Source organism: Doryrhamphus excisus, linkage group LG4, assembly GCF_037039965.1.
Source record: "Doryrhamphus excisus strain RoL-2023G ecotype Guam linkage group LG4, RoL_Dexc_Guam_v1.1, whole genome shotgun sequence".
Classification (NCBI taxonomy): domain Eukaryota; kingdom Metazoa; phylum Chordata; class Actinopteri; order Syngnathiformes; family Syngnathidae; genus Doryrhamphus; species Doryrhamphus excisus.
Genome location: NC_136360.1, coordinates 12,868,495 through 12,881,036, shown reverse-complemented (window position 1 = coordinate 12,881,036; position 12,542 = coordinate 12,868,495). Strand labels below are relative to the sequence as shown.

Here is a 12,542-nt window from a genome sequence, read left to right as displayed (position 1 = left end):
CATGTGGGTGGAATGAGATGAAGACGTCTTGCCATGCAAGGCCTCTGGGTTTGGGCTTTCTTTAGCTCTCACCGGTGCAACTAAAGTCTTATGCCATATGGAACGTTAGAAATAAACACAACTGTGGACGAGCAAATGTCACTAGCACCTCTACAGGCAGAAAGAGGTGTTACAAGACTTTTACACATGATTGCTTTAAAAAATTACAAGAATAAAAAAACATAAAAAATAATCACAAAAGTTGTAGATTGGGGCTAAAAGCATTTGCCACATTAAAGCCAGTATTGAGAGCTTTCTTTATTTTTTTAAATAATTGTCTTGTATTGTGAAGTCTGCCTAGCAACAAATGTGTCACATATAATAATAATAATAATAATAATAATAATAATAATAATAATAATAATAATACAATCTATTTGTATAGCCCTTTTCAAGGTACTCAAAGATGCTTTACAGTAAGATAAAATCAAAATAAAGCTAAACAACAGAGCAGAAAAGCATATTAAAATACACATGACCTGGAAAGACAGACTCTGTAGCCTACAAGCTCATTAAACAAAAAACAATAAACATGATAATAAATAACAGGGATGTTCCCATCAAGATTTTATGTTGCCAATACCGATCCCTCATTTTTGTAACATTTATTTTCATAGCTTATTTCAAGCCAAACAAAGCTTTGTTTTACCAAAACTCACCTTTTGTATTTCACAATTATGAACTAAAAACCTGAATAAAAAACAGGTTTATCCACCTCTGCTGTGTCCCCGCAGCCACATCTGCTGCCTTCTGAAGCACAGATGCAGCCGGCTCAAAAGGAAAAGTTCCACACAAGGAAAGTTCCTCCTGAACTAAAATTGTTACATAGTGTCTGCATGGTCCCAAATCCGTAGCGAGGCAGTACTCATCCCCAAATTTTGCCCACACTTGCAAGTAAAGCGGGCTAGGACCGGGGCTTTATAGTCGCTGCCTGGTGGATGATCACATTGTGAGCCTCAAACTCACCACACCCTGCCAATCTAAAGCTTTTCAAAGCGCCAACCCAGTGAGACATTTTTGAGGCACGTTTTGTAGGGTGCAAAACCTACTGTATATCACTCACAAAGACAGGAAGTCCCACACACGGCAGACAAGCTTGTACTGGATGCTGCAGTGGGTGGTAGAGGCACTCACCATTTTAAAAATAAGTATCAGCCGATATCGATATCGTCCTTTTTCACTGATATCAGCCAATACCAATCTGTGGCCAAACGATCGGAGTACATAAAATATAACAAAAACATTATTATGAATCATAAATAATTATTTATGATCAGAATTGAACCTGAAATGTAGTAAAAAAGTGTAGATGCTACATGAATAAAGTTCATGTTAACATTTTAATGAGGCGGCACGGTGGACGAGTGGTTAGCGCGCAGACCTCACAGCTAGGAGACCAGGGTTCAATTCCACCCTCGGCCATCTCTGTGTGGAGTTTGCATGTTCTCCCCGTGCATGCGTGGGTTTTCTCCGGGTACTCCGGTTTCCTCCCACATTCCAAAAACATGCTAGGTTAATTGGCGACTCCAAATTGTCCATAGGTATGAATGTGAGTGTGAATGGTTGTTTGTCTATATGTGCCCTGTGATTGGCTGGCGACCAGTCCAGGGTGTACCCCGCCTCTTGCCCGAAGACAGCAGGGATAGGCTCCAGCACCCCCTGCGACCCTCGTGAGGAAATAGGCGGTAGAATGAACATTTTAGTGGAAAATAAAAAGGAAAAATTGTAAAAAAAAATGCCCATGAAGTGGTTCAAATTATAAAATGAACAAACTTTTTTCTATGATTTGACTGTAAGTCAGTTGATTCTCTTTGCGTTGAGAATGCTGATTTGCCGCCATGTCTGCAAAGCATGAAGCGAACCCAGACACCAAACAAGAGGCGTCTGTGCGGAGGCCGCCATCAGTCATCCTGAAGGAATTATCCGGAATGCCACAAACCCCTCTTTCATTTGTTTCAAGCGCATTCATTAAAGACCGCCAATATCGCAGCATCTCGTCTTTTAGCAAAGTTGGGGACGAGTCGCTAAGGAGGGGCCTGCTGGATTCAGCTCAGCCTCGAAGGAAGCGGCTGAGCGCCTGTTGCTGTAAATAAAAAAAGGATCCGTCATTTAGTAAAGTGAGCTTGGAGACAAATGAAATATGCACTCAATTATGGCAATGCTTGTAAGGAGCTAATAAAGCCAATGTCCCTACAAGACACTGAACCCTAATGGATCCCAACTCATTTGCTTTGACTGATGGATTTCCCGCTCGTGCTCGCGCGGGCTTGAATAATTATGAAATTTATCACAAGGCATCGGGACTCATTAAGGATTCACGACATTTCATTAAGGCGATGTTGTTAGAAGCGGCGCGCGCTGTTCTGTTTGTGTTTGTAGGCGCGCACACGCCGGGAGTCTGAAATAGTGCGTAGAATTAATTATCCGACGATTAAAGCACTTAAAGGGGGGGCTGCTTGGCTCCTCTGTCATTTACCGGCTGAATCCCATTACTTTGCCTTCCATTGCCGGGATGTTCTGTGCACTTTCATTACCGTCAAGGGCTTCTGGCGCCTTTGACAACGATGCTCAGATCCATCACGTAGCCGTGTTTCATTTGTATGAAAATGTCACTACTCACTCGACGGCCTCGTCCTAAACTGTTGCTATGGATGGGAGGAAAATCAATCCAAGAGATTTTAGGGACATCTCCTGTTGTTGGAAGGCTGTGAACACCGCATTGGAAAACAAAGACAAGAAGAACAAAGTCTCAAAATTCTTCTACCCTGAAACCCAACCTAAAAGGTGGCCTCAAACCCGTTCTCTCCCACAACTCTTACTTTGAATTACTCGTAGGTATACTTAGAGCTTGAAGGAAGTTCTGTAAAGCAACCTGTTGTGTCCGAAGTCTGCTCTAAAGTCTTGTGGTCTTCAGACTGCATTAGTCTATGAACTGGACTGACAAGAATACTGTCACGATCGGGCTTCACCTCCCTGTGACAGCTTGTTTAGTTTTCCTCTTTTCCTCTGTTCCTCGTTCATGCCCTTATTTTGTATTCACTTCCTCTGTTACTCTGTTCTGTTTTCCGTTGATTTCCATTTTCTCCCCTACCTGTTTTCCATTTGTGATTCCTATTTAGTTCAGGTGCGCGTTCCTTTGTTTGTCAGTTCATTGCTGAGTTGGACTTGCTAGTGCGTCGTTCTGGCGCATAGCAACATTAAATATATTTTTACCTGCAATTGGGTCGTCATCTCTGCATCCTGGGGTCATACCGTAAAATTCTCAATCCGCAACGTGACAAATACATTTTAAAGTGCTTATGACACCAAAGAAAGATAACAAAATGAAAGTTCTCACTTTAGTCTTTTTTTTTAGTTTTTTTTAGTTTTTTTGAGCTGTCAGTATGTGACACAGACACTTCAAAATGAAAGACCTGTTAGCCATAATATTCTAAGGTTTGTTGAATAGATCTAGTAAACAAAATTTGTACATATTCACTTCCTGAAACTGAAACTGAAACTTAAAGATGAGTGACTGCAAGCTATGTTTTACAAGCAATTCAGGCCGAGAACACTTACGGGGGACACCGGCAGTATGGAAAAACATATCCCACGAAGACGATCTGACGAGGCAAATTGTGTCTTTTAGTAATATCAACAAGCTTAGTCCATCTCCTTGTGTGTTCCAGCTAAAGTTTTAATTACACGATGACCGAGTGGTTAGCGCACAGGCCTCACAGCTAGGAGACCCAAGTTCGATTCCACCCTCTGCCATCTCTGTGTGGAGTTTGCATGTTCTTCTCGTGCATGCGTGTTTTTACTTTCGGTACTCCGGTTTCCTCCCACATTCCAAAAACATGCTAGGTTAATTGGCGACTCCAAGTTGTCCATAGCTATGAATGTGAGTGTGAATGGTTGTTTGTCTATATGTGCCCTGTGATTGGCTGGCCACCATCCCAGGGTGTACCCTGCCTCTCGCCCAAAGAATAGTCGGTGATAGGCTCCAGCACCCCTGGCGATCCTCGTGAGAATAAGCGGTAGAAAATGAATGAATGAATGAACAAACAACAGAACTTCATCCAGAACAGCAAATGCCGCATAGGACCGTCTGGCTCAAGCATCACTTGTTCCTTGTTACGGAAGAACTGCACTGTAATGTCACAATGTGAACTTTTGAAGCCTGGGCAGGTCAAAAAAATGCAAAGGTCGATCACAGAGAAGCAAGTAGAGATGTGAGTGTTCATTGGGCGTCAGTTTTATCAGAATTATACTTCACAAGTTGATGACACAAGACACAGATGAACATATAGGCTAGCAGTGTGTACTCTAATCTACTTTCTTTACATCAGATTGGAAACCTCATGGATGCAACACCTTCCACGAATTGAATTTGTTTTTTTAAAGTACTTGTCCTTTTCCAGACAGTATTAATAATCAATAACTGCAAACTGTAACCATGTAACGTCAAACTGGCATAACATGAAACATAACACACATAAGAAGTTTGCTTTTCTTTTTTGTACAGTATTGATGAGAGTGGCGTGAAATGTAACACAAAATGTCATAATATGAAATGCCATAACTCGAAATTTTGCAACATGAAACACCATAACTTGAAATCCCATAACACAAAACATCATAACATGAAATGCATAACACAAAATGTCATAACATTAAACTTTATAACACCAAATTTGTAACATGAAACATTGTAACACGAAATGGCGTAAAATGAAATGTCGTAACACAAAATGTCGTGACACGAAATGTTGTAACATGAAACACCATAACTCAAAATAATAAAATCGTAAAACTCAAAACAGTGTCACATGGAATGCATAACACAAAACTTTGTAACAGTGAACTTTGTAACATGAAATGCCATCACATGAAACATCATAAACAAGGGCCAGCTGCACTCTGATGCTGAGCTAAGTTCGGCCTTTGGAGTCGATATAGCATAGATTTTGTCATGCAAGAACACAGTTGGTGTCACTGATGGTGTGTTTAAGGAAACAGGTGATCATTCATCAGTGCAATAGTCGGAAAGAACAAGACAGAACCAGGCATTGTTGGGGCGAACATTCCATTGGTTTGTCGTTGTTTGTTCAGAAGACAGCCTGTGGTGTGCACATGTACCGAAGCGAACCATCCTTTTCTTTCTTTCCCACAGGACAAGCGGCTTCATTACGAAGCTCAGAGGCTTCCTTTTCAGTGTGAGATCACCCCTGTGGGGAGTATCAACATCTGAACGCTCATGCCGCCATATTGTTTTGTGTGTCTTTTAATCTGGTGGGCTCCATAATGCAGCTGCTTAGAAACTACCGCATGACTCAAAGATCTCAGCGGAGAAAGGAGATGATCAATTTCTGAGGGAAGCCCCCCCCCCTTTCCTTCCTCTCCAAACACTCTCTGACCCCTCTGCCGTCACCCCCCGCCCACCCGCCTCCCTTGCTGCAACTTGCCGTAATTATTTAGCAAAAAGAGCTGCAGAAAGAGAAGACGCAGAGTAATTTCTCTCGGCCACTTGTGAAAAGCTCATTAAAACAAGTCGGGAACAAACAAAGCTTCGCCGGCAAGGCCCTCCCCCCTTTTCAAACTCATCCCATAATTTCCCACTGTTTTAATCATTGAAATCAATTAATCATTGCGTGGTGGCAAAGATATTCTGCACCATCTTCTGTGGGGTTTTTTGTTTCCAGTGAGCGAGAGGCTTGATGAGATTGTCAAGAGAGCTCCAAAGCAAAGTGGGCTTGCGTTGCCTTTTGCCAAAGGGGAAATCAGCTCCACGCCGCGCTTGGAGTCTCCTCGGAGCTCCAGGAATAATAAAACAATTACAGATTGTCTTTATACATCTGATGTCTTTCCAACCAGGCCGAGGGCATTCCATAATGAAGATGTTTTGTCATGTAAAACATCTCAGAAACAACTTTTTCGGCAGGTTGTGTCATTTATTGAAAGTTAACATTTGTTGTATTTTTCCGCACATACTGTAAGTTGATTGTTACTTCAACGGCTGCTCTTTCCACAGTCTGACATTACGACTTTGTATAGTTATTATTACTGAATCGGGACTTGCAAGTACTTCTGTGTTTTTGGGGTGTGTGAGTTTTTTTGCATTTTTCTGTATTTGGACGCTGCAGTACGTTTGCTCCCTGTCGGCATCCCTACTTCTGTCCCAACTAAATGAGGGTCCTGAAAGTTGACCTGACAAGCTGAGGTTGAAAACTTTACCAAAGAGAGTCTTGTTGCAGTTACACTCTTTGCCATACGATGGCGCCACTCCCTGTGTATAGTGTAATACATTGGCAGGGCTTGGTAAACAGAATAGTTATGGAATGTCACGTAATTAAAGTCAGGCTTGAGATGAAGGCTGCATTCTGTGTGTTTCCATGGGGAAGGTAAATAAGGGCAAACTGGTCCCATACTGAAAAATACAAAGGGAGTGAAATCAAGCAGCCCTATGTGTTGAGTATCCTTAAATGAGTTTATTATTAGATTGTGTTAATCAAATAGAAGGCATTCACAACATTAATAACAGTACTATTATTATTAATTTTATGTTTCCTCCTTTAGTGAGCCGATGCCGCCTTTTCTTTGCTCTAATTGGCTACCACCGATAATCCCGCCTTGAGTATCTGCGCACGGATTGGCTGCAGACCCTCTGACGTCAGGCGGGCATAAGGCATTTCTAGAGGCGCTCGCTTCCTGTCAGCGCCACATGAAGAAGGAGCGGCTCTTCGAGTTGAATGACGTCCAGATTCCACCCGAGAGCAGTAGACGAGAAGACAGCCCGTCGCCAGCCAAGAGGACGCTCCGCTCGGCGTGTCAACAAGGAAACTTCAGGCAACGCTAAAGACCGTCCAGCGTGTCTCGCAATGGACTCTATTTGTGAGCACAGATCGCCGAGGCTTTAGTGCGGTGGAAATACTAACTCCATTTGTTGCTTTTTTTTTTAAACCTACTTGCACTTTTTGGAACTGTTTACCAGCCTTCTTACAAATCAGATCTTTCGATCATTCAACGCTACACTTTTGAAACAAGGTGAGTGTTTTTGTGTTCCAAAGTGTAACGTTAATTTGGGCTAACGTCACTTTTGAAGTATGCTAGCTGGACCTCCTGGTGTTAGCGTTGCTATTAAAAACTACAACGGCACACTTGGTATTATTACTTTTAGTGATATCATTATGACCTTTAAACGATGTTACCCCCCACTTTTAAATTACCTGTCCGTGTAATTACCTGAGTGAAGTTAAAAGCAGCCCCCCTTCTCCTGGTGGGTGAAACTTGACGATGGTTAGTGTTGTTTACCCTGGGAGTCACTTTCAGGTCGCCTCCTGCATCCTCCTCCTCCTTTTCCTCAGATATAATCAGCTCTAAAGGTAGGCTGTTGCTTTGTCCCGAAGAGCCATCGCTAATGGATTTAGTCAATGGACTCTCCCCACATCCCCATCCTCCTGTTCCCCAGACCCAATTAGCCTACCTTTCAACAAAGATTTGGATTTAAGCGTTGGACTCTTCTCTCCACACCAAATTGGAGGGGGTTGCATTTTTAAAGCCATTTAGTTTGCGTTGACATAGGTGAAAACGGGCTGTTTGTTCTGCTAGTGTGATTCCTGCACCTCCATATGGTGCGTTTACACGTGTAGTCCGGTACACTGGTGCGAACCAAAAAAAAAAACAAATTAAGTGTGGTCTGGTTTGCATTCACAGGAGTATTTTTGTCACATGTGACATGAACATTGTCTGACAACCTCACACGTCCCAAGCATGTCATGCTACATTTTCCGGGTCACAAACACTTGTAGGTCCTTCCTTTCTATGAAGGATTTTTTTTCCCGGCTGAGATGTAAGGAAGTGGATTTAAATGATGTAAGGAGGCGAGAAAGATTCCTGGAGATGTGTTGCAAGGGGATGGCGTTTCTGCTGATTTTATGGAACGACACAATTAATACACAGGTCTCATTTGATAAAATCTTATCTGGTGTTTTGGTACATTCACACTCACCTCACTTAGGAATAGTCTGCTGGTAGGTGTGCCAAGACCGTCTGAGAGATGGGTCTCAAGTCTTCCTCTCCAGTCCTTTTGGTCCTGGACTGAGTTCAGGACCAAACCTCTCAGGATTTTAAGACCCATCCCTCTGGATGTGTGGTTGCAATTGTGTGTTACAATTACGGTGACAGAGCAGTAAAAGATGTAGATGCACTTTGTCTTATGTTGAAAAGTAATGAGAAGCATGGTGTCACTTGTCAGCAGCCATTATGAGACTCCAGTGAAGGAGATGGCAATGAAGGGTTGATTCACCCCCAAAATTATGAAATATTAGTTTAAACAGCTGCAGTTTCATACATGAACTGGAACCTTGTGCGGCTGCTAAAGGGACGACCTTCTCTTGTGTACCCCCTCTACCAGAGACAATGGTGAACCCCGGAGGAAACAGCCAGCCACCGCTGCCGCCGCAGGTAGGCACCAGCTCCCTGTCATGGAAACGCTGCGCCGGCTGCGGGGGCAAGATCGCCGACCGCTTCCTCCTCTATGCTATGGACAGCTACTGGCACAGCCGCTGCCTCAAGTGCTCGTGCTGCCAGGCCCAGCTGGGCGACATTGGCACGTCGTGCTACACCAAAAGCGGCATGATCCTCTGCAGGAACGACTACATCAGGTGAGGAAACGACAGAAAGTCAGTTTGCCGAAATGGGTATGTTGTGATATGTGATGTTCTGCGTTCGCCTCCATGTTGGGACAACACTGACGTGCATCTAAGCGACCAGTGAAGACATGCATCTCCATTGGTCGCCAGAAGCATCAATCAAACATGTCACATCCTCTTCATCCAGTGTGTCTGATACCTTCACTTTGTGTTTAGTGGATAAACCAAAAGCTAAAAGAGCTAATTGCTCTTCCTTTCTTGAAAAAAAAAAACATACAAAAAAAGACAACCTTTTTGGTGAGAAATTAATATTTACAGCAGGGGTTCTCAAATGGTCTCAACCTGGAACTCACATTTTCCAATTGCCATTGAGTTTCGACACACTTTTAAGTCATTTATTATTTTTTGTATTTCTATTCCAGTCATTCTTATTTTTTTGTGTACATTTAAAAAACCTTTTTACATATTTTAACCTAGTTTTTGACTTGCTGCCTGTAACCCACCCACATTTGACGCAGTCTTTGTCTTGGCGTGCTCCTTTGTCCAGCAGATATCTGCAGCCGTGTGCCATGTTAAGCCTATTCAATGCCTCTCCCCCGCTCAACCTTGACAGTAGCCTATAAACATGGAACCCTGGCACTCACACACCGTGGTAGCGTAGCAAGCAGACATCGGGTCATTGCGTAAATTAATTATTTGCGCAGAAAAAAAAATGAAAACGGCTCTGCGACCCTCCAGTGGAGAACTACTGAATCAGAGCAAAGGAATAAGCCATTAAACCAACTTATGCTGATTTCAATGTAACAGCAGGACCTGCTGCTCTTAGAGAAGACCAATACGTACTTTCATGTCACTCCAAAAGTCACTTAACTACTGTAGATTTGTCACTTGTCGTGTCTTTGAAAGAATATCTAGTTGGCAACACAGGTCCTGCTCCGTCACCTTATTCTGTGGCAGACCAGTTATGTGTTTATGAGTAGGGGCGAAGCAGTAGGACCAAGTTTATTTGTTAAACACTGGTTTATATTGCACACATGCAGACATTGTACCCCTGTTAGTCACGGTTTAAAAGTTGGAATGAAAGTTTGTGCCCGCTCACTTTAATTTTGGACATACCAGTTATATATTTTCTTTCATAACAAAGTTTTTTTTTGCATCAGTCTGCTGTATTAAGGAACAGGCATAGGGTATTGGTAAACTTCATTTCACTCTAAAAATCAATCAGCGTGATAGGATATTTGACATTCAGGAGGAAGCGAAAGTGTTTTGTTTTGTTTTGCGGGTTCGTTCATCACGATAATCGTCTGGTTCCACTGAGGTGAGACGTATTGGAAATAATGTTATGTTTTTTGTTCTCCTGCTTAGCTGCTGCAGGCAGGATCTCTGTGGAAGTTCACATCTAACACAAATGGTTCACTTTGTCCCTATCGGTTAACTAGTATTACCAAACAAGTGTTTTCACTTTGGATAATAAAATATACCTACCTCTAAAATATACATACCTCTTAGTAGTATCTTATATCTTTATGCTTCCTCATCAGTTGCAAATACGACATGACCAGCTTTAATTCCGGGCTTTGGCAGATGACCTAAAGTGATGTGATGGGTTGCATATGGCCTGTAGGTTCTTGATTTTGACATCAGTGATAGATCTTTGATAAACCGTTTGTGGTCCACAGATCAATTGTTATTGGCCTGCTGTACACTATATAATGAAAGAAAGAAAGAAAGAAACAACACCATAACATTTTACAAAGTTGACATGTTGGCCCTCAAAACACGGATACGAATTTTTCCTTTCGCTGGCGGTCCAGGTGCTCACTTTGTTTATAAGACACTATGTCCACCGATTGCTCCTCTCGCAATGCCCGGTGCATGTTTCCACAATGGATTGAATAACATAAATCTTGTTAAGCAAAAACTGCACTTTACTAATAAAAAACAGTATTTCTGATTTTGAATCAGTCACTGTTGTTGTCTAGATAGTGACAAAACGGAGAAATAAGCCATAAATACTCCATCTTACCTACCTGCCTTTCGTCCTTTAGATTTTTCAGTATTGACCCCCTTTGTCATCAATGTTGTGTATTCTTGGTGGTCCAAGTCCTCCTTGGTAACGTACTGATGCGGTTAGTTTTATTTTGTGTAGGGCCGAATGTGTAGGACTGATTTAGTCTTGTCTTTTTCTCATTTTTTAAAAATGTTGCCAACAAAATGGACATCCTCTCGCTGCTTGTTGAGAAGAGCAATACGTACTTTTGTGTCAGCCTTTCTAGATTTGTGGCTAGTTGCTTTTCATCTAGAGATGTAGGATTACTCGCTAAATTAGTTGGCAACAGTGATCCCTCCCGCTACATCATCTATTCTCTGGCTCACTACGTGTGTAATGTGTGTATGAGCGAGGCCGAACAGGTAGTGCCAAATCTATTTGTGGCAGCCCGCCGGACGCCAGACATGATGTATGGGAAACACTGTAGTTGCAACCGCCTCCGAACCAGACTTTGGGCACCCATTGTCAAAACAGCTGCAAACACCATTCATGTCTAAGATTGGAGTGACTGACAATTTTTAAGTGGAGTAGCACCCCCCCCCCCCCCAACGAAGCGGAGGGAGTCAATGGTGGCACTTCATTCATAATGGCACTATAACGTCATTAGGATAAGCTAGGGGGGGCGGGTTGGAACACACCTTTCCACTTGTGGTGAGAGCAGGGAAAGCTAAAAGCATCTGATGGAAGCATGAGATCTGTGCGGAGATAAAGAGAGGGTGGGGGGGGGGCCATCTGACAGTGAGTCCACACAATTAAAAGCTTTAATTATAGTCCCCCTCCATTTCCTTTAGTCCTGATGGGTTTTTATCTAATGAGATCTGGTCTGTGGCTTGTATCCGCTCTCCCAGTGACGTGTCCGAAATGAATGAGAGGCACACGGCAAACAAAACATTTAATTAACCAAATTGGCTTTTGAGAGAGAGAGAGAGGGCAGCAAAGAAAGGCAGATAGAGAAGAGGGATTATTGCAAGGCCATTTGATGCTGTGTGTGTGTGTGTGTGTGTGTGTGTGTTGTTTCCCCGTCTCATCTTAAAGTGGCAGACTCATTGGCTGTGTCCTCTGTCAGCTGATGAAAGGCACGTTTTTAAACAGATGTTCAATCAGCCACAAAGGGAAGCTCATGAACATCACCACAAGCCGTGTCAAACTTTGGGGACGTTCTTCCTCCGGGCCGTTGGTCGGGAGGGAATTAATTTGCCTGTGGCTCCCAGATTCGGGGAGAACACCCCACCCCCACCGCTCCCTCCCTTAATTGAATAAGCCGAGGTAATTAAATGGCACTTTTCCAATGGAACGTGCGAGGTAAATCTAATAGTTGGTTATTTAATATCACTTTGAAGCCTGCCCACTCGAGCACTGTGACAGCACGGCAGAACGTGAACTATTAGGCCAGGCAAACGCGGGATCTCAGAAATTAATTAAATCGCGTGCAATTTAGTGGGAACGTTTATCTTGATTTGTCATAACGGAATTAATTCAGGGCCTTCAACTCACTCGGGGGCCAGATCTGTTACTCTGAATTAACCAAGTGTAATTTGGCTGCACCATCCGCCCGTCAGTCCCCCACCCACCCCTTTTCACTCCCAAAACACGTGCACATATACAAGACAGAGCCTCACCCCTCCCTCCAGCCTTACTCTAATGCACCTCCTGCCATTATGCAAAGCCCCGCTTCAGTTTCAATATGGCCTGGTGCTTTTAAGGTGCTTTTGCTGCTGATGCACACAAGCATTTTTAATGGACTGGGTTGCACAAATCATTGTTTGTGAAAGGGGGGAGGTGTAATTTTACCCCACTCAAAGGCGGCACTGATGACAGGCAGC

General features: G+C 43.1%; 1 protein-coding gene across 2 annotated transcripts in view; it reads left to right on the top strand.

Annotated features, from left to right (window-relative positions):
- lmo4b (LIM domain only 4b) overlaps positions 1-12,542 on the top strand; it is a 38,033-nt gene that overhangs the window by 17,159 nt on the left and 8,332 nt on the right. For both annotated transcript variants that reach the window (XM_078790219.1, XM_078790220.1), the window contains 2 exons: positions 6,595-7,062; positions 8,432-8,681. In XM_078790219.1, the coding sequence (XP_078646345.1) occupies positions 8,437-8,681 (245 nt within the window). In that variant the 5' untranslated portion in view covers positions 6,595-7,062; positions 8,432-8,436. The remainder of the gene's footprint in view (positions 1-6,594; positions 7,063-8,431; positions 8,682-12,542) is intronic.